Raw genomic sequence first — 22,908 nt, 5'->3', positions numbered from 1 at the left:
AAATCATTAAATGCTATGAGCACAATAAACGCTAAACGAGAGATTTATTTTCTCCTGTTTAAGTAGGACTGTTATATAAACACGTACAGGACACATAAACAGCATTAAATCACATCTGAATCCTAATCAAAAACAGAGCAAGGCTATTAAAATAATTCAGAATTCCCATTTGCATCTGACTGGATGTTGCTTCAGTGATTCTAAAAATATAGATTTTCTAAAGTATATCATTCCTCACCTACACTAAAATAACAGAAAAAAAACCACATTATATAATATATATGTTGACAGCATCACAGAACTTAAAGCGATGAGTTTGAGATACGGATATGTGTTACTGTGTGCAAATTCCTTAGTCGCAGAATGCACATTAAACTGACAGCAGCCAAAATTTTAATCTTGCTGCTGGAGATTTATAATCAATTAGCTCAAGCTAATCTCCCACCACTGAAACTTGTCATGTCAGCCATCTACAGTTGCTGTGCATCTATAAAACTGTCAAGAGAAGTTAATGTGACACTTGGAGAGTTAAAAAAAAAAAAAAAAAAAAAGCAAATTAGACATAATTCCATTAGCTGGTTTGCAACAAGTAAACTTTGGTTGTGTAGTAACCTGAGAAGGCGGCAGTATAGGCTATTACACATTAGGTATGACTAAAATAAAAATTGTCAGGTGTACTGGTCCCCATTTCATAACAAAAATATATATATATTTTAAAGAAAAACACTCACTTTAATTATACACATAACTTTGAGAGTTGTCTTCAATATTTTTTTTTTTAAATTTATCATGTTGTTTTGATGTTCTCAATGACATCATATCATTGAAAAGTGGTGGAAACTCGAGTGAAACCATGGCAATAAAGACTCATAAACTCATTTAGATAATTGTTCTTTGAATGTAGTCAGCACCAGAGTAATTTTCCCATAGATACCAGTACAAACTGACACCTTTTTTTGTGATTTTAAGTGTTGCCCCCTTTTGATTGCTTGATTAAAGGTTTCAAAGGACTTTGCTGAAGTTTTCTTTTCTTTTTTGAGACACTCTTCAGCCTCAAAAGTGTCTGGCCATTGTCATTAGACAGGCAGGGTTGATTAAAAAATGGTAATAATGTCATTGAAATTTTCTTCCTAAGGAGGAGGAAAGACAAGTAGTTTAATTAGTCATTTGCTTGCTTTGGTGTTTTATTACTCAGTGTATTTTACAAGCGAGGATCCAGATGCAGTCTGGGACCTCGAGGCAAATGTCTCAAATATCAAGAACAGCCAATAAAATCATTAAACTATACACATGACTAAACTCCATTAGAGGTAATTGAGAAAAAAGGCTCTTTGTCATAACTGGGGTATATTGAACCTTTGAGGGAGGGAAAAATCTATATCTCAGTATGACTTTTTCATGACTGATTATACAATATTTCTTCACATACACATGTTGAAATGCCATCAGTAAGACAAACTGTCAGATAATTTTAAATGAAGAGAGGCTATAGTCACATCAGACACTTTAATATCACACAGCATGATTTCAGTATGATATTTGGATGGCAATACTTACTATAGGGAACACACTCATACTGGACCTCTAAGTACTTGTAGGTGCCAGGGCATGGATCAGGAAAGACATCAGAGCCAGTGACAACCACACACTGCGTACGGTTGTTGCACCTAGAAAAAAGAAAGATTGACCAGAGATTTCATCATGACTACCCACAGCAAGAGCACTCCGCAGAGACAACATTAATAACACAGAGGAGGGAAAAGTTAATTGTTACAATGACATTGACATTGATGAAATCCCAGGCAGCACTGTCATTTATACATTCAAGCTTAAACCTTGGCAAGAAGAGAGAGGAATGAAAGCAATAAAGGTGAGTAAATGAAGGTGATGGGATGAATGACAGAGACCGAGAGAGATTGTGGCTAAACCCATGTTAGGAATTACAGTCTCCATACCGCTATTGAAAGAGAAAACATTCATTAAAAAACACACGTGACAGGTGGCAGAGGCATGCAGAGGACTGGACTGGGTGGCCTCAAGTATAACAGGGCAGCTCCTCTGCATGTTCAGCCAAACAAGACATGAATGTGTCATCTCTTCAAAAGGTTATTTGGCTTACAGTATGATATGGTGTCCCTCAGTGAATTAACAGTCTGATGTGTGAAAGGCAAAGACAGCTTGTGTGTGTGTGTGTGTGTGTGTGTGTGTGTGTGTGTGTGTGTGTGTGTGTGTGTGTGCACCTTGGAACATGTTTCTGGGTGCTAAGAAGTTCAAGTAAAGAGGCAGAGGGAAGAAAAAAGAACAACACAGGACAGAGTTTGTGTAAATACTGTATAGGTGGAAATTGGCTCCACTTCAATCAAGCTCTCTTGAAGCAGAAGGGTTGAGAATGATGTGAGTAGAAAGAGGCAAACAGAAAGAAAAAGAAAAAGAAACACTGGCACCAAAATAGAAACATTCAACAATTTGCAGGCCTGTGATAAATATTTCAGAAGGTCAGAAGCAGAGATGCAAGTCGGACATAGGTTTGAGCACTTGACAAGAAACCATTAGAGATCAAAAATGCCTTGTCACTGCCCAGTGCTGCACAAAAAAACACATTTAACTGTGACTGAAGGACGATGCTAAAATAACCTTTTTTAAAAAAAAAAAAAGAAAGAAAGAAAAAGAAGAGAAAAAATAGGGGTAAATATTTAAGTATGACTTTACTTTTCAGTGAACACGTATTTCTTCAGTTAAACCGTTCTCCCAAAAGGAACAGATTATCAAATGTATAAATCTAAAATGGGAAAAAAAAAAAAGAAGCAAATTTCATTGTGGAAATAAAAAAAAGTGTGTCAGCATCATCAGCGATTATTTAAGCTTCAACACAATTCCAACTACGTCTGCTCCGCAGCAAATCCTCAGGAGAGCAGCCACGAGGGAGAGGGGTTGCTGTATCGAAACGTGAACCGACTGACAGGAGGTATAAGCAACTGCATCACCTCAAATACTTTAAAAAATATTCATTCCACATGGAGTGTTTTTAAGCCTGACTGACAACAGCTCCCAGTGCTGCAAAATAAACACTTTTCTTTTTGTATGTTTTAAGACACACGTGCTTGACTCTTTTTCTACTCAGTACAGAGGTTTTAATGTACATGGAACTGTCATGGCTGCTGTTGGAACCTCTAACATACAGATGATATTATGCAGCTCATTGTCTTGTTTCAGATTTGCAATGTAGTATATCAAAGAAGCAAAATTAGCTTCACATTGATCTGCAAGAATACACCAGTTTATTGACAGAGGAAGACATAAATAATGATTTGTAAGTAACTTCACCATTATATATAATATAAAATGGTCCATTTAAAGGTTGTAACTTTTATGGTAACACAAATGCTTGTTAACCCAAACCTTGTATACAGAACAGTTAAGCTTTAGTGTCAATAATACACAACCAGCTTAATGTGTCACACAGCTAATGAGCTGCAGGGCAGAAAGAATATTCACACAACTTCTAGCTCTGTTTTTGATCTGTACCAACACGGGAAAACAACATATTTGTATATTTGGGAGTTGTTTGTGGCATGCAGCTGTGTACAGGTAGTCTGATGAGAGCTGTGTGCTGGAACAGAATTATTTAAGTTGGCTGGAAACCAAAGCAGTGACTTAAAAGACAATGAGTTGGGGGATGAGTCTCTTATGGTTCACCACTACATGAGAAGCCGTTTCATGTTAGATCATTTGATCTTTTGAAAGAACTAAGTATTGATTACTGTGTAGTATCTCCATGCACTGCGATGGACTGGCGAGCTGTCCAGGGTGTACCCTGCCTGTCGCCCAAAGCCGGCTGGGATAGGCTCCAGCTTCCCCGCGACCCTGAATTGGAATAAGCGGTTCGGAAAATGAATGAATGAATGAATGAATATCTCCATGCAAAGATCTAAATACCTTTACTACTGCTGCTAATTTATTTCCAGATTTAAGAATCCACTGTGGTATTTTGCTCTACTGTTAATTTCAGATGCACTGGAGAAGAGGGAGGTATTGTAAAATATGCCAAGAGTCTGTTTTAAGAGCAACTAATCGCTGCATGTAAGCTTTACTGCACCAAGTAAAATCTCATAGTGGTAAAGTATTTAAATCCTGCTCTCTTTCTATCAAAAAGCTGCACTTTTGACCAAGTAAAAGATGTATTCTGATAGTTTTAAAGGGTCAGAGAAGAGGTGGCCAATAAACAAAGGTAATGGAAGGCAGAAGACAGATGTAGTTTGATGATTCGTTTATTTATTTATTTATTTATTGTGCATGAGTGTGAATAGTTTTTTTTTTTGTACCTGCGCTGATTGAGAGGTGAAGGGGAAAAAAAAAGCTGACAGTGAAAAAGGTCGAACACACCATCCATTCACGGCACATCTCTGAGGGAATGGTCACCTGCATATTAAACAGGGTCCACTAACCTGAGGTTCCATCACTCTCTTCATACAACTTTCATTTAGCCACTTTTTTGTCAACACCAAAAACATTTTTTCTCGACAAAGCGCTTGGATGTAAGCCTTTGTAGGAAATCAAGCCATTTGATTTCTGTCTGGTTGTTTTTGTTGTGGAAAAACGAGATGCTGATGAATACTTTCTGCTGCAATTTTACAAACCAAGAAAACTGCCACTTGTGCGGCAGACATCCAACTGTTTCCATCTCCCCAGTCGTGTTTAATATGTTTGTTTATCCGTCTGTGGGGCTATTGCCTTTTGTTAATCTTGACAATATTGACAGGGCATTGTGATTGAGTTTAAATACCCTTGTTCTACTTTGCTGCACACCAATGGTGGCCTTATCACGGTCACCAAAAGATTTGTGAGTGCTTCCAAGATCCCCCCGTTATCACGTTAACTTTAATTACAGTCAGGAGCCCATTTCCACTGATCTCAATCATTATAATAATTCCGGTTAAGAGCTTGTGGTACACGCTCTTCATAAAGCCTTTGCTGCACACTGCCTCCTGGGAATCTTTGATGGAGTTAAGTTTGAAGTGCAGCTCCACCAAATCTGAATCTGACTTGTCAACAGATGTGTAGTAGTTAAACCGAAGGGCATGGACATTCTCTGAAGAATTTTACTGTGGGACTGTAGTGGGACTATGGTGTAAATTTAGAATGACAACAGGACGAGATAGATTCATAAAAACTCCTCTGTAGAGCTTCATCTCATGGGAGTAAATACAGAAGAGAATGTAGCAGGAACAATCCCAGAGGTCTGACATGGTGGGCGATGACGCTCAGAAGCCAGCTTTTAAAAAAAAGGGAGCAGGTTAAGACAGAACAGTGCATTAGAAAGCAAACTGTGCTGGTTACTATTTATGAATAGTTCATCCAGTGCCCTTTAAAAATACACACACCTCTAGGGGTAAGCAGCAGTCGAACTGAAGTGTTGCTGCGCTGTCGTTTGACAACGAGGCAGCATCCTGTGAGAGGGTAACAAGGATAAAAGGCATTATGATGGGCATTGCTCACTACCTAAGGCAAAGCCACTTCAATGAACTACAACTGTTTGAACAAAGCAAGAACAGTCTTACAGATAGGGAATTAAGAGGGTCTTCATGTGACTTACGTTCTCTGAGATATGCTGATTATGCCTCAAACAGAAGCAACAACATGCAGCTGGTGTGAAGAGCTCTGCTGCATGGATGTCACTTCCTGCCTGTCAAGAATTAATCTGCGCCCCAGTTGTATACATATAAATATAAATATATATACATATAAATATAAATATAAATATATATATATATATATATATATATATATATATATATATATATATATATATATATATATATATATATATATATGTATATATATATATATATATATATATATATATATATATATATATATATATATATATCAAATACATATGAGACAACCATTGAAAGGTGTAAGATGATGCCAATTTGACTGTACATATTCAACTGTCAGCACATATTATGCTTTCTTTCAGTTTCTTATATTCTATTTTGTGCATGTAAGCTTCTGGAGAGTTATAAAGCCCAAAGCCCTCACCCTTGAGAGCTAATCTTTCTTGCAGAAAACACTGCCTGGCCTGATTAAAAAGCCTAGTTTATTCTTCAGGTTTTTCAGGTTTTTCTTCTGTTACTCAGTGACATCATTGTGTAACATATTTAGGTAAAGCTTCCATAATTATGATACCAATAAGCCTAATTAGGCATAGCATTGTGCTATGCCTACCAGAAGCAATCAGAGCAGACTGAGTCTTTCAGACGTGAAGCCTTAAAGTAAGTGTATTTTGGACATTGATATGACAAAATGTGTGTTTTTGTTTTGTTATTTTAAAACATTCACCCATGTATATGCGTTCAAGTAATTGCCTAATAGAAGATGACAAGCGTGTACATAAAATAGGTTTTTTTGTGTGCAGTAGTAATAGTAGAGGGAAAAAAGAGGTGCAGTCTTTTCCCTCCCAGCTTCTGTTTATGTTTGTGAAATAAGATCCCCTCCGCTCCCCAGCGCTTTACCTTTGTGATATAATCTTGTAGGCATCAGGGAGGTAGCAGTTGACGTTTTCCATCTGGAACGGGTCAGCGTCACAGATCTTGTCATCAGTGCGGCCGTAGTTGGCCGTCTCGATCATTATGACATCACTACCCGGGCAGCGGAGATCAATTGCATATCCTTCACAAGACAGCTCTCTTCTGACGAGGCCGAATGGCAAGGCTGCACGGCTGAACCCTGACACACAGAAACACACAAGGACCGAAAAGACGGCAAGTCACAAAATTAATAAATTAAGGGCTCACTGCTATAATACAATAAGGCTGCACATCATGCTGTAAAAATCTGCTGGCACAATATAAATAGGCAATAGTGGTCCAATGTTTACCACAGCTTTAAACAGACGGATCATTACACACGATCCAGGAATGGGGAAAGACGAAACAATTCATTTCTCCATCCTTCTGTGGTCAGGGCTGTCAAATTTTTTTGACTCATTGGAGAACGGTGGTAATCTAATAAATTCCTAAGCAAATAAAAAGGTTGCCGTTCTTCAGGATGGTCTCCACCTATGTAAAGCGTCCGCCACTAGAGGCGAATCTGTTTGGATAGAGAACAGTTTGTTTTACAGTTGTATGAACCCACCACATTTGTTTCTTTAGCTTTATTTGTTCTACAAAGAAAAGCAGAATCCCAGCAGAATGGAGCGCAATATAATCCATTTTACAGTGCCGGCAATCAAACAGGGGACAGACTGGAGTCCACACAGGAGGAATAATCTATAGATGGAGCAGAGCGGCTGGAAGCCAAGCCAAATAGCTCTACTTTGGATGAAAAGTACATCTGTGTCCCCTCTCCGTAAATTACACTGGAATAAGTTACTCTTCATTATTTCCTCTTTTCATAAGTACTGAAATGTACGGTCATAAATACTGCAGAATTACATGTATGACGATTTGCAAAAAGAGGAAGAGAAAATGTTGTTAACTTAGGATAAAATCCAAAGTGAAGAACCAAACTGTCTTCAATTCTGAGATAACAATTATAAGATATCTAAGTAGAACATGGAAATGTGCTCCATTAAAGAAGAGCAAGCAGGGCTCTGCATGAACTGTCAATAATGGCCGTTGTTTTCAGCACTGGCGGGCCCCTGGGGGGAGCAGCTACCATTTGTATTTTCTGCACTGCTCTCTCATAATTAGCCCTCCTTTCAGCCTGTTACCTTTTCCATGCTCCCATTGGCTCCCCGGCATTGTCATGTACTAACACTTACCACCCTGGGTTCACTTTGCCCTCTCACTCTAATTATCCACACACTTTTGACAGTTGGGGCCTGATGCAATTAGCATTGTTTGAACTGCTCAAAGCTGAAGTGATTCTGACTTGAAATTCCTACCCTTAAAACCCAACCCACATGTCTGCTAGCCATTTCAGCCCGCTGCGCCCAGCTTACTTATAATAATATTCAATGTAGCTTTGCACATGCCACACTAGAAAATAGAGAAATGACATCTGCGAAGCATTTACTGTTATGAATATAATGTTAAAGTCACTGCATATTAGGAAAAACTTCTGCACACACTAGTAAAGGTAGCAAGAGAACAAAATATGAACTAATGGTATAAATTCTCTGGCATTCAGCCACTAGACATTTCATTATAAAACCATGATCCATCTAATGGCCAGTAGATTCTGCTTAGCTGGAATGTTTATCACCTCATTAGAAGACGTCAGTGTAGCCAAATCATAAGTGAAGGGCTGTGGGGTCACTCCATCTTTTCCAATAATCATGACAATTACCCAAACCTTTCAGAAAACCTGTCCAGAATGGTGGATGATAAAACACAGAGACAAGTCGGCGGCTTTACTGCGAAGACTAATGATCGCCCCGCCTGCCATTGCTCATGGAAGGAGTGACGGGTTTATCACAGCAGCCATGGAGAACAGACAGAAAGAATGCATCTCATGGGGTTTTAAAATTCTAAGCGGAGGGACAGTCTTTCCGCTAAAACACCCTCATGGAGACACACACATACGGACGCAAACACACCATCTGCCTTTTCAAACTTCCTCTCTTTAGCTGTCCAGTGGTGGTTCTGCCCATCTATCAGACGACTATGGCATGATAGCATGCTGTTGTCAACAGAAGCCTAGCGATTGATTAGCCCTGTGCCTTGCTGGCCACCTCCTCCCTCGCCTGTATGGATCATCCTGGTCATAGGCTAACACTACATCAAATTAGGGGGAGTATCTAGTCTGTGCTGGTGGCCTAAAGAACAAATTGCTTCTTCTCCAAACTGCAGATAGTCCTGGTCTCATTAATGACTGTCTTGTCAACTTGTAATTGGGCATGTAATGACAAATCTGTCTAAAAAATCTTAAATATGCTGTGTTTAAACTGTTTTTTTTTTCTTTTTTGACTGTGTAGTTTAGAGTAAAGCTGAATTCAAGGGAAATTTATTTTTGGCCATTTAACTTGATGTTGCCTGAGATCCCAGGATTTAGACACAGCTAGAAAGGAAAAACCATGAGACAACAAAGGTTTTCTGGATGTGAGGATTGTTCTGTGTGGATTTCTTTGGTTTAAACAAGTTTTGTGAGATTTTGAAATGAAGGCAAGATTGTTTGTGTACACAGTGTGTCTTGGGGAGGGGGGGGGCATGAAAAGCTTTTCATCTCACGCTTTGTGCTTTGTTTGACTGCTCAACTTTGCAGGAGTTCAAAATTGCGACATAAGGCCACCAGCTGCAGGGAAAATGGTGTCAAGAAAACTACAGGACAAATCTGTAGCACAAACCTGGTGTAAGTGTGTAGAGAACGGAGTGCTCTGACTGTAGTGATGCATCAGTTTGACATTAAATTACAAAATCAGTAAGGAACCTGTAAGATTGATGCACATCAACTAGTCAAATCACCATGGTAACCACTTTGACTTAGTGATAATTGGCTCTGATCCTCATTCCTGCCCTTGTTGACATGAGGCCTTATCATGCATTCTGGTCAGTGAGTGACTGTGCGGAAAGTAGCTTTTCAGATTCCTCCCCCTGACCTGCCTGCTAAGCCGTCTATTGAACTCAAGAGAGCAAAAAAAGCCCGAGACTGCGGCTCAATATGTTGCATTCTGGGAATTTTTTTTCTTTTTTTCACCACTCGACAGCCTATAATTCACTGGTGACAATCCCTCTCATAATACATATTTTGTTTTCTATCAACACCTTTGAAATTGTAAGTGGCACTGTGGCTCAGATGGGTGCATCTGAAACCATCCACAGAGTTGCACTCTGTGGCGTTTAAAACCCTGGAGATAAAATGAAAAGATAATGGGAGGCTGGTGTTGAAATATTGCCATTTGGCAACTGTGAGCTGCAGAATGTAAAACAAATGTCCAGTTTCTACACCAGGTTCATTTTTGCTACTCGGTGCGTCAGCTGCCAAGAGTGCATTCATGACCAATCTTTAACCCTTCGAGCTGAACACTGGGACATCAGACGGTAGGAGAAAAAAAAACTGAAGGAATGTTTGATCAAAAGAGAGTGGGGAAAAAAGGAAAGTGGACCACTTTTTGAGGGTAGAGAAAGTGACGAGGGCTGGCACAGACAGAGAGCAAAGGCGTTGGTTGATGCTTGTCATCCCCCATTAAGGTTCCTTTGATTGGCCTTTGGGGTCCTGGAAACGGCAAACAGCTGCATGCAAATGGCCCTGTTTCCCCGAGGCTGGCCCCCATTGTTCTGAGCTTCGGTTTGACAGGGACGCTTTCTTCTGCAGCATAAAGGAGGGTGTAGCCTTTAGTCAAATAAGAGTGTCCCCACCGCGGTCACAGCAGGAGTACTCCAAGATTGTTTGTCTTTTTATGTTGTTTCACTCCCAATGCTACCAGTAGCCAACATCTCTGGAAGAAAGAGTAAATCTTGGAGTCAAGCTTTTCCTCCAACAGCGGCAGACGCCTCCATAATCCAATATCCTGAGTGGCCGAGTGGTCATACCACAAGTTTTACTCTAGTGGATTAAAAATTTTGAATAGAAACTTGTACAGTGGGACAAAAATATTTAAAAAAACAAAAAAAAAAAAAAAAACATTTCTCAACAAATATGGAACACAGCTTCATCAATGTTATGCCCCCCCCAGCTTCATGGATCTTAATTTCAGAGCTATTCAGTGGAAGTTTCTGATAAAAGTCCAAGAAAGAAAAGTGGCTTAAAAACTTAAAAAAAAAAAAATCAAGAAAGCACTGCAGTGAAACATTCCCTTATTTTATATATCAAACATACAGTTTAAACTTCACAGTCTGTGCAAATGTATCTAAACTAGATAAGTATATAGCAGGACATTTAAAAAAAAAACACAAAAATGTCAGTTTCCCACATTTTGAATTTATAAGACATCATAAGATCCTACTCAAAATGTTCCCCACACATGTGAGAGTCACGCAGGAGAGAGGTGGGAAATTAGAAAGGAGATTTGAGATTTCGCAAAGTAACACCTGCTTTTCAAATACAGATGACACCCCAAGAAGACTTCGCTAAGCCTCAAGAGTTCATATTTCATTTCAACTGTCGAAATGCGGTGCAACACTGAAAATCAAGTTGGACATATGGCACCATTTCCCATGACACTTTAGTCCCCGCTCTGGTCCACCTTGCTGGGAATTGTTTCTAAAGACAGTGTCAGACAAGACCACAAACCCCGGGGCTACACCAGCCTTTCCCAGACGGCTGCTATCAGACACTCTTGATTCCCATATCAGAATTCTAAAATAGCAACTGGCAATACAGAATTGAGTCCATTTGTGGTTAGATGAAGCACTCTGAGTCGTATCCCTTTTCTCTTTGGTGAGATGTGAATTCAGCATTGCAGGTTCAAATTCCAAAACCACAATTTGCACTACCCACCTCAATTCATTGTTTAAATGTTTTTTCATAAAAAAAAAAAAAAAAAAAGAGGAGGGAATTACATATTCCATGTTGACACATGTCTGCTTCAGAAGGTTTAAAGAGAAGGATTTGTCATATTGCTGAGGTTAAGTGTGACGGATCCCACAGCTGCCTCTTCACTCTTCAGGTGGGTCCATTTATAGAAAGCTAGATACTATCACACCAGATAGAGGCATTTAATATTTTCTCTCTTAGGTGAGCAGTAACACTTCAAACAGAAAATGTGGTATTTTTCAAGCTGAGTCTTATGTTCATGTTGACTATTCAAAATTCTTCTATTTTTAAAGACTGCAGATGTCTAGATAAGCTGAAAATACATAATACATGACTATTAGCTTTTAAATTAGTATATTTTTCCACATTTTAAGAGAATTTCACAAGTAGCGACAACACTCTTGTGTTTCTGGTAAATCTGTCATTTGGTTCCAACTCTAACAGTTCATTTGTTTCATTAGCCTAAAGATTGGAAACATATTAAGCAAAGACGCTCGCTCAGTCCAAAGCTAACAAAATTAGCCTGTCTGCACTTTAAGGCAAAGGAAATAAGGCAATTTGCTTTACAAGTCAAAGTACTCCACCAAAGAATGAGAAGGTAGTTTTGGCCTGCGCTGAATACAATTTTCTTTAGTCCATGCATGAAAATTACATTCTGTGGTATAAGAGATTTTAGGGTATAGAGAGCTGCCTGTATTCTTTTTATTCCTGTGAGGATGCAGAGTAAAAACGGAATCTATAAAGTGGATGAACCGGTCCGACAAACCGGGCCACATTCAAGTCATGTTGCTACAATCACAGCTGCAGAACAGATGAGTAAACTTTAACGTTTGACTTGAGATATTAGCATTTTTTTCTAATGATGACATTGAGACTGGCTTTCTGGTGAAAAAAGATAAGGATGTGAAAATGTGGACAAAAGTACACCAAATGATGTCCTGGCAGTCTCAACTGTGTTCATTCTGTAAAAACATCAAGTTGAAGAAAATCTATACAGCAAGTTAAAGACGCTGAAATTAATTTAAAAAAAAAAAAAAAAAAATTAATTAATTAATTAATTAAATAAATAAATAAATAAATAAATAAATAAAGTAACTAAACTAAGGTCTAATAGCCTAACTCTATATTTATCAAACAAATTTGCATTTTTTGTCAGGGTTGTAAAAACGTGTGTCATCTTGTGGCTCAAAAAGTTTGGGAACTGCTGATTTAGCATAACTCAACAGAAATTTGGCGTTTTACTGACTCACTGTTGCAGTGCAAATGGGGTCTAAAAGTTGAAGGAAGATCTCAAACAGGTCTTCAGTTCCTAAGTCCTGGCCTTCTTTGGCTTTAGCTGGGGTTTTAAAGTGGAAATGCTTAGGCTGCAAGAAACGGTGATGGTCATCTCTGACAGCAGACACAAACAGCATGGTGAGGCTATTTACGCTGGAGGACTCGATCTGGGTCATACTGAAAGAAAATACATTTGAAAGATGTCTTAAAAGCTTAAATTTAGTTGACAAGTTACTTTCCAGAGTCAGGACATTTTGCATCTCAAAGGCTGTTCAGAAAGAGCAAAGTTTGCAATAAAAAAGGAGCACCAGTGAAACAATAAAACCTGAGAAAACAATGGAATTTGCAGTTAAACATTCAACGCCCTTTACACAACATTTAACAACACAAATTACTGAAATGCACAGAGGACATCCTGTCGATGTTGTAGAAATCATTGTCTGGAATTACACAGTACACAGAAAATGTTTTCGTTTTGTCGCAAGTGATGCAAAGTGGACATGGTGGATTATTCTGGCTCTGCAGAACAGCCGGCTCTGCTGCAGAAGACTGCAGATGAAGAATTTCTCCCATGGGGTCAGAAACTGAGGAAAAAATACCATAAAGGGGAGGCTGTGATAACTATGTCTTAATTTGGCTGCAAAAATTCAAGGTTTTCTCTCCTCCATCAATTGGTAGCATGATCCCTGACCCTGTGGGTGCACATCAAAGAAAACATGATGGAAAGCGGGAGTATCATTACATTACTAACACACATAATCCTTTAAATGCAAACGGGTGTGTATGTGTGTATGTGTTTGTGGGTTGGGGGGGTCAATGCTTATTAGCAGTCATAATTCTGTTGAAGATGTTGTGAGCTGCAATATGTTGTTTTGTCTGCTGCATAGGCGCATTAGTCAGAACTAAGGAGACCGTAAATCAACACCTTTTTAGAACTGCCGAGCAAACAGCCCTTTCATAAAAAATTAAATAACCGTCACAGAGGCTAAACATTTAAAAGAAATAAATGTTTGGCTCAGAGGATAAAAACCTGGTATTTGCTCTCAAGAGAGCGCCCCTGTGACAGAACTGGTTCATTGCTTGTTCAATAGCCAACATATTGTTGCATCTCTTCAGGGAAGTTGATGAAACACACAGAAAGAGGTGAGTTAAGGCAACTCTCCTGAGTGCGGCAGGGTTATAGTTTCACAGGTCTGATCTACCCTGAGTGATGCCTAACTCCCCTTGAAGCCCATATTTTACCCTTGCACTTAAGCCCCAGCTGGATTTTCCACGCAAGAAACATCTCTGAATAAGTCAGGTGCCTCCCAGAGGATAAAGAGGAAGAAAGAGGAGGATGAAGCAGAGAAAGAGCAGGAGGAGGATGTGAGTTAGTCTCTGTCACATGCTCATGTCTCTGTTCTTGTTTACTGGGGCAGAGTTTCCCCTCATCAACCCCCATGTCCTTTCACCCAGGCCTGCCTGAGCAGAGCACAGACAGGGCGTCAGGATAAGCTGAACTGGAACATGAATTACATGAATAATGAACCACAACAATGACAACTAGGGGGGAGAGATCAGGGCCTCAGCGCGATAATGGAAAGACAGTTCTGATAAGAAGTACAAACTTCATCTTGACTGCAGATGCAGAGCCTGTCGTGGTCTTTAACACACTCACAGCAGCACTGGTCAAAGTTTGGTATTTTCCTGCCCACGAGCAAACCCACGTGTTGCAAAGCGCCAACTGTAATTTTTTTTTTTTTGTTTAAGCAAATGTGCAACGTCAGTAGGGTTTCATTAAATTGTGTTTCTGTGTTTCAAAGCAACAAAATATGTTTTTTTTTTCTCCAGCTCACGCTTGCCCAAAGAAATCATAACTGTTTTGTTATGCTTCTATTATTCTGACATATGTTTTTCATCTAATGTACATTTCACTGCACATTAAAATACAGCTTTTAATGCAATCAAGGCATACTCTGTGCTGACTTAGATTAAAAAGTGATTTTTATCAGCAATGTCTTCAGGACACATCCTGAGCTCCTGCTCACTGTGTTCTTCCTGCACCAGCCTTTTTGCAGCCTCTGCAACAACCTAATTTTAAAAAAAATGTGTTGGTCACACCAGCGTCTGCTTGCACTTGTGTCCCTTTTTGTGACATTTTATCTGCTGCATGCAACCTATCACAATGTTTAGAAATATGTGGGACAAGTTGAGAGTTGGATGATTTTTGTGTTAAGAATCAGGATCGTGGAAGGGTACAATAGTTGGATTTTAGAAGGCACATAGTGCTGCAATGTGCTAATGATGCCATTAGGGTACTGATGAGGAGGTTGGGTGTTCCAGCTCCTCTTTGGGAAAAGCCTGATATGGTGCATCTGCTTCAGAATTCTGTTCTGTTTTTGTTTTTTTTTTCTGCTGTCCCTGCTTGATCAGACACTATTTCTCTTGGCATTTGGTCATTCTAAAGGTGGTCAATCAGCTGCAGTTCTGTTTGGAGTTTCACAGAGATTTACTGGGAAAGTCAGTAAAAAAAAAGCACATTCCTTGGCAATAACCCCCTGCTATCTCTGCTGCCCTGACCACTTTGATTGACTTGAGCATGATGACCTTGCTCCATTCCCTTCCACCAGCATTCCGGTCAATGCAAGCAGAAAACAGGAGCGCTGATAACAGATGCCCAGATGGGGAGATCTAGATGACAGACAGCTTCCTGCTCCTCATCTTCGATGAGACCATTGTGCCGTGCACGTTCAATGAGGGTATACGCTACAAGAGGTCAATACTGATAGCTTAAGGCAAACAAAAACGTTCTTTGTGCTTGGCTGTTTCGCTGACTTTTTCTCTTGCTCCATACTTATTCAATTTCCTGCACGGCAGGAGAGGGCTTCCTTATCTGAGACTGTTTATACCTGCAAATCGGCTGGTGGCCTTTTGTTTGCAGGTGACCCGCCCTGAGGTGACATTTAATTCCTGGACAAAAAAAAAAAAATGTGCGGTCATACTCTATGGCCCCGACTCTCTGCCTGAAGAGATTACTAAACCAGTGAATACAACAGAGCTACATTCATGGCCAGTAGTATGAGCAAACCAGGAGACATAGAGACAGAGAGAGAGAGAAACTTAACACACATCATTACACCGACTCACATCATATTTGACTATTAGCCATGCAAGAGCAAGCGAAACAGAAACCAGCGCATGTTGAACCACAGTTTAACTAGTTCCTTCTTACTTTTATTCACCAGTCTCTCCACCTAAAAATGTGAAAACACAGAAACGCTGCATTTCTATAACACTTACCAAATGTAATACACTTTTTTATTGTTTGCCATCCTTTCCCGACTGTCTACATGAACTTTAACCTCAGCGTTTACAGAGTCAATCACAACCATCAGGAGCTAAAAGTGTGATATCTGAGCTGTTACGGTATTTAAAATCTGGATCAGGGACAACAGGACGACACTGTGGAGCTTTTCATACAGAGTGAAGAGAACTATCACCTCTTTCTTTAATAAATTATTTATTTATTTCAGAACTAACAATTAGCCGCCTTTTGTCCAAATGGTATTTGTGCTCTTTTACACGCTTTGCTCTCCTTTACAAATTACTGCTTCAAATATATGTCAGGATTAAAGACAAAGCGCCTGGAGAAGCAGCACTTACATAAATACTGCTGGAGGTATTCAGAGAAGCAACCTGCTTTGATTGCCTTAGTAAAAAAATAAATAAATAATGTTACGTTACCTGCTTTTGTTTTTGCATGTTTTTTTTTTTTTTAGCTTCTGCGCTTTCTGTTCAAATAAATTATCTCTGACAAGCCTCTGAGCGATTTAGAACCATCGTGAACATTAAGACACAATAAAATCCGACAGGTTCTTGTTGCTTTCATAAATACTTTTTTATTCTGCACCAAAGCTGGTTTATAGTGTTGGCAAACACTTCCCAAGACACAATGAAAAGGCAAAAAAACTTTCTGTAGTGTAGTCTTGATTTTATTTGAAACTACTCTGCTTCCTCTTAAGATTACATGCACTGCGTTGTTATGACAGCTGAACCTTCCTGTGAAACAGCGCCTTGCTGTGAGCAAATCTGAAAGTTTAGAATCTGAGGCGAACTACTTCGTGGTTGTGAGCCGGACTTGTCTATTATTTGATTCAAGCTGCTGGAAGAAAAAAGAAAAAGAAAAAGAAAAGAAAAACATGCAGAGGACATTAGGAACGGAGAGAGAGATGCAGGCATGTGTTGCAGTGTTTTTCAAACTTGTTGCCATAATTTGCGTGACTTGTGCAGCTTGGAGATGCTGCAAGCAAGAGAGATTTAGGGCATCCTTAACAAACGAAATCAAACTGCCAGACAACCGCTGCTCTTAGACCATTAAATTAAGTGCTTGTTCATCAGCCTACTATATAACTGAAACTTTTACAATCTTGTTTGAACACAGAGTAATGGACAATGCTGTACTCTGGAGGGAAAAAAAAAAAAAAAGAGTCATACTCTTACACTCAAGAGCTGGATGGAAACATTTCTTGCTGCTTTTGCTTTACCAAAAAAACACACTCAGGAAATCGCTATTGCAATAAATCTAGGATGACCCCATCGAGGGTGATATTGTATTTCATTTCCTCCGAGTGAAATCCTGATCCTAGAGAATCATGTGGGTCTGGCTCATTTCAATTTCATGTTCTCTTATGATTCAAAACTTTCCAGGTTATTATTAAAGGAGCATACTGTAGTGCAATGGCATACAGAAATACGTCCAGTGCGCTGCACAGGCACAGAGTAGCTGCAGCAGCAGCAGCCAGGGATTGGCTGAATATGCTGACAAAACTGCATTGACCATTTAGAAAAAAAATCTACATGTGGCTCATAATCTTCAGGAAAATCCACTCAGCCCTAATGATGAACTACTGCTTTATTTCTTGAAATACTTCCAGTTGGGCAGAATTTCAATGAAAAACTTGTATATCACATTTTTCCCCCCTTCCTCTGTGCTTGTTCTCACCACACAGATTGACCAGTCATCTGTGAATCTCCCACGGTTTAGCAGATAATTCATGATCGCCCTACCATGGACCCGCAGCATTCGATATGAATTATAAAATGGCAAGCCAAGCATATCAATGGATGACAGACTGGATGTGTATGGCCCGGGGCCAGAGAGGAGTTAGAGCACAATAGCCTCCACCATTCAGTTAACCCCAGGACTGGAAATACCAGCGTGGCACGAGGGAGGCTCCTCTATCAGCACAATGTATGGCACTGCTTGAGACAAATGTTGTGCCGAGACGTAGTGTTAACCTTTGCAACCTTTCAGGGAGAAGCGCAGGCATGATGTTGTGTTCGATGGAGGAATCTCTCACAATCAACAAAATCCCCCCTTAGTGAGAGCTATGCGATGCGTTTCCAGCCTGGCAAGAGCTGGAAATCAGTTATATCACTAAAACGCCTACCTAGAAATCTAGTGAAACATTTTCTTATTTGATTCTTTTTTTACAGACTTTAGCTCTTAAATAAATAAAAAAAATAAAATAAAGAAATCAGGTTGAAATCTCCCATCGCTCATGCTTGAACAACTTTCACAGGATGCAAGAAAACACTGTTTCTGCCCTATGATTCAGTCGCAAAACACAAACCACTTAATCTTGTACATTAAAAATCTTTCTTAAAATTAGATGTGAAGGATGGTGTACACTCCTGAGTACAAATTTCATTTCATGTAACCTCGAAGGCTCAGGTGCCAGCTCTCCATTTGATAATAAAACACACACAATAATGTGTCAACATTGACTTTAAGATATAATCTCTTCCCACACCTGTCTTTCTTTACTTTAATGACTATTATAACAGCTCTCATTTAGTTAAAGCTTATATGCAGCACTGCATATTTGTAGTTGCTCCTTCTGCGTTGTTGTTGTCTGTCATATCTTTAGACTCTATGATACAAAGGTCTGAAAGATCTGCAACAAATCCGTTACCTGCATGACCTACTTTGCTCTGGCGGAAAGATAATTTTACAGAAATGTTATAAAATGCTAGAAGGACGTGGATGACAGTAAAAATGATGAATTAAAGGAAGAGTCTGCGTTATAAGAGAAGCTTTGAAACTACAGTTTAACCAGGAAAAAGATTGAACAATATTTAAAATGAGTTTAAAATAGATTTAAATGAAATCTGTCAACTTTTTTTTGGACTGTTTATGGTCACTCTTTCCTGCAATTTAATGTCTTTACATCTGGTAATTACCTCTTTGCACAGGAGTTTTCTTTGTCTGCTGTTCCAGCACAAGATTAAAATTTTCATCCCACACACAGGGGATCTCAAAAAATGATGCATGCATGTAATCCTGCATTAGTGTTTTTAATTTTATCTCCTTTTCTCCTCATCTAAAGAATGTAAATCCAATATCTCTTGTGCTTTTAGTTCTGTTTTTGGATCCAACAAACTCCAGTGGGAAATGCTGACTTCTCGGCTGCTAAGTGCTCCACTGTGTTCACCAGATAGCTTCTAACTGTGCCTATTTGCTGTGTGGCGCTTAGCAAGAAGTGCAAGACGCATTTATTCGAGGTCTTACTTTTCCTCCGCTTGCTGCAGATGAAAACGATGCAATGAGTTTAGTGAAAGTGTACTGAAATAGCAAAGTTATGAGGGCAGCTGAACAATGTGTTGAAAATTGCTTGGCAAAGATGAGCAGAGCAGATTGCAGATTCATGTGATAACTCTGAGCTGATTTATCGTTCAAGTCCCACTACCCTTTTACGCACTCATTAGCTTTCACTTTGAAGAAACAACAAAAAACAAGCTGAGGTTGAATTTGTAAATATGGCGGCATGCACAAATTTGAACAAAATTTGTTACTATGAGTATAGTTAAGTAAGATATGCCGAGCTTTCCAATGTATGCATTTAAAAATGGAATATACTTTTATACAAGACAAGTGTACTGTTTATGTTTTTGCAGAAAAACGGAGCCCAGTTAAATAACAAAGATCTCAGGTCTTAATGAGCTTGTTAAGGTGGAGGCTTCTTTGCACTGTCATCATAAAGCCCAATTAATGGAAATTTCTCAACTTAGATTATTCTTAAACTTTGTCCCAACAATCGGCAACCAGGGTCTCTTCTAGGAATCTGCCGAGCGCTGATAATTAAAGTAACTGATGCTCTCAAAATGGCAGAAGGCTAAGAAATGTCTTCAGGTAGTAATTTCCACATTAAGTAATCTAATTAAGGAACTGTAGTTAAGAAGAACAATAGAGGTCAAACTAAGATCTAAAATAAACAGCAAAAGTTTCTTAGAGAATTATTATGAGAATTGTTTGGGAGGATAAAAAGCTCTACTGGACAGCAGAATCCCTTCAAGAAGATTACGTAAGCTTTGCTGTGGTGGTGCACTCCTCTGTGCGATGACATTCGCACAAATGACCTTCAGAAATCATTTGACCAAAGATAAACATTTCCTGCATCCTCACCACAAGCTTAAGCATCAGAGGTTTGCAGGTGAGCACCTCAACAAGCTTGATATATATTAAAAGAAAGAAAATTGGACTGATTATGTAAAAAAAAAAAAAAAAAAAAAGAACATTTTGGCTTCAGTGAGTAGAAAAAAATGAATCAGTATACTTTTAAGGGAAAAATACCTATCATGCTGCTAAGCACAGGGGTGTATTGACGATTTCCTGTGCTTGTGTTGCAGCTCGTGGCACAGGGAACATTTCGCTAGAGAGAAGAATGAATCCAGATAAATACCAGCAAATCCTGGAAGCAGACATCACATGTTTGAAAAAAAAACAAAAAAACAACAACCTCAAGATAGGATGGCCTTTCCAACAGGATAATGATCCTAACACACCTCAAAATTCACAACGGACTACCTCAGGGGGTAGACACCCCCTGATGGTTGAGCATTGGCCCTCTCAGTCCCCAGACCTAAACATTATAAAAAATCTGTGGGCAGACCTCAAAACAACCATGCATCTAAGATTGCCCATGACTCACAGAGATAAAAGCCTTTTGAAGAAAGAATGAACAAAAATCCCACAAAGGACTGAAAAACTCTTAGCTGGTTAAAAACAAAAAAAAGGGAGAAGTTATATTTGTCAAACGGTGTGAATACTGAGTGTGAATATTGTTCTGAATTTGCAGGCTGTTCAAACATTTTTTTTTCTCTTTTCTCGAAACAGAAAAAAGAAGGAAAAAAAATAGAATAGAATTCCTGCTTAAAATATAGAAAATATCCACCGTCTTCAGCTTTATGCCCTTGGAAATGTACTTCTTCAAATGTTTAAAGGAAAAGATATGTTGACCTCCTTTTTATTCTACTGTGCGGTCAATTCTATTTGATTTTGCACCGACTTTGTCAAAACATAGGCAAAACTGGTGTTTTTCTTCCAACTGGCCAGGAAAGTCAATACCAAGAGGGAGAAAAATCACTTTCTTTTCAGGTATGTCAGCCAGCATTTCAAAGTGTGAGGAATGTTTTAGATGAAAATCATAACCTGATTATACCCTCTCCTGGTGAGGGACAGGAGGCAATTATCAAGCAGAGTTTGCATTGCAGGGACTCTGATGGAAGCCCAGATCATAAGCACCAGGATGCAGACCCTTAGGGCCGGACAGGCTGAAGGTGAGTGGCATGCACACAGAATCAGATATTGTTTTCAGATGGACCCACACACACACTTCCCTTTATTGACGGACAGGCAAATATGCATTCTTGAGCCTGAGAGCCCTCGCATCAACTGAAACCCAAGACCTGCACTTTCTGCATACCAAAGCAATATTCCTCTTTAAGAAATTCAACAGGACTATTCAACTCTGCCTCAATGCCCGAGCAAATCAGAGGGCTATTCTTCAGCTCCCCCAGCACAACTCTTCAAGATTATCTGCAATTGTTAATCAAAAAAGAAGACAAGAAAAGCATCTCAGTTTGAAATATTGCCGAGGTAGCCTGCTCCAAAGCAAGCCATTTTCATTAATCAATTGCACACAACAGCCAGACTTAAAATAAGAACAAAAAAACCCCCAAAAATTAAGCTGGAAAGGAAGTCTCTAAAATAATCTACTTCAGCATTTATCTGTAATCAATGCTTGGCACACAAGCGTGTGATTTTGGGTTACTTTGTTTCCCTGTACAATGGGCCTGAAGGGGAAGAAAGGAAATGATCATCATTAATGAGGAGACATACCAACATCAGTGGTTTTGATGGGCATATAACTGACGAGGGTGTTTTGTCACAGTACTTGTAATTACAGTCAAATGTATCAATCAGAAGAGAGGGAGGGAAGAACAATAGAGGTCTGAGATGTCAATTTAGACTTCAGACAGAGGCACATTATTTAGAATAGACAGCACATTTCCCCACAACCACCACCCAAAAAACACTCCTATGCACATGCGTGTTGTTTCAGAAGAGCCGGGAAAGAAGCACGGAGACATGGAGTACTCACATCAACAATAAACAGAAAGAAACAGAGTTTGAATATCAAATGTTAATGTAAAGCTGTGATACAGCTCAGAAATTACTACAATGATGAGGAGATTCTGACTGTTTAGCTGTGCACGTTCCGTGACGGATATGTAGTTTTTGGAATTCCAAAGCAAGAAAACTTCTCCACCTACTCCTCACAGGACAGTGAGTGTTTCAAACCCAGAAACATCTAAAACTACAGATATTTTTGTTTGTTTTTAACATAGTTGACACGACAAGCAATCTGTCTGCTGGTGGGAGTGTAGTTCACCTGAATGTGTGGCACGACTTGTAGAGACAAGAAGCACCATAATGACATGTCATCATGTCATCAGGGCACGGTCTTTACTACGAAGGGAAAGCACAGGTTTTTAAAAACATCGGTCCCTGGATCAAATTAGAAATCTGATCAGTGATTTTCCCCTTTTAACATGGTGATGTTGAATTCATCACAATGTTTCAACTTTTGAAAACATGAAGAGAAAATGCCCTTTTTCGTTGTTGGCGTGACAGCAAAGACACGTCTCTGCCAACGTCTACTGTGTCCTAATAATATTCAGTAAGTTCCGAACCATGTGTCCCAAACACCTCTTTAAAATTTCAAGGGTAAAATACCACAGAATAAAACTTGGCAACCTTGCCGCACAGCAGCTCTTCACTTCTCGAAAGTGGCCACAACAATGCACGCTAATAAATTCAACGCATTCATAAGCTGAATAATAAGTAGCTTCTTGAAGGGTTGGCACGACCAGCATTAACACTACTTTCAGCAA

At 39.3% G+C, this 22,908-nt stretch overlaps 1 protein-coding gene across 4 annotated transcripts in view; it reads right to left on the bottom strand.

Annotated features, from left to right (window-relative positions):
• Positions 1–22,908, bottom strand: part of adgrl2b.1 (adhesion G protein-coupled receptor L2b, tandem duplicate 1) — a 99,064-nt gene that overhangs the window by 56,219 nt on the left and 19,937 nt on the right. For all 4 annotated transcript variants that reach the window (XM_079244039.1, XM_079244040.1, XM_079244041.1 and 1 more), the window contains exons 3-4: positions 6,516–6,729; positions 1,558–1,667 (exon numbers count right to left, since the gene is read on the bottom strand). In XM_079244039.1, the coding sequence (XP_079100165.1) occupies positions 1,558–1,667; positions 6,516–6,729 (324 nt within the window). The remainder of the gene's footprint in view (positions 1–1,557; positions 1,668–6,515; positions 6,730–22,908) is intronic.

This window comes from Telmatherina bonti, assembly GCF_933228915.1.
Source record: "Telmatherina bonti genome assembly, chromosome: 7".
Taxonomy (NCBI): domain Eukaryota; kingdom Metazoa; phylum Chordata; class Actinopteri; order Atheriniformes; family Telmatherinidae; genus Telmatherina; species Telmatherina bonti.
This window is presented reverse-complemented; position numbering and strand designations above follow the sequence as displayed.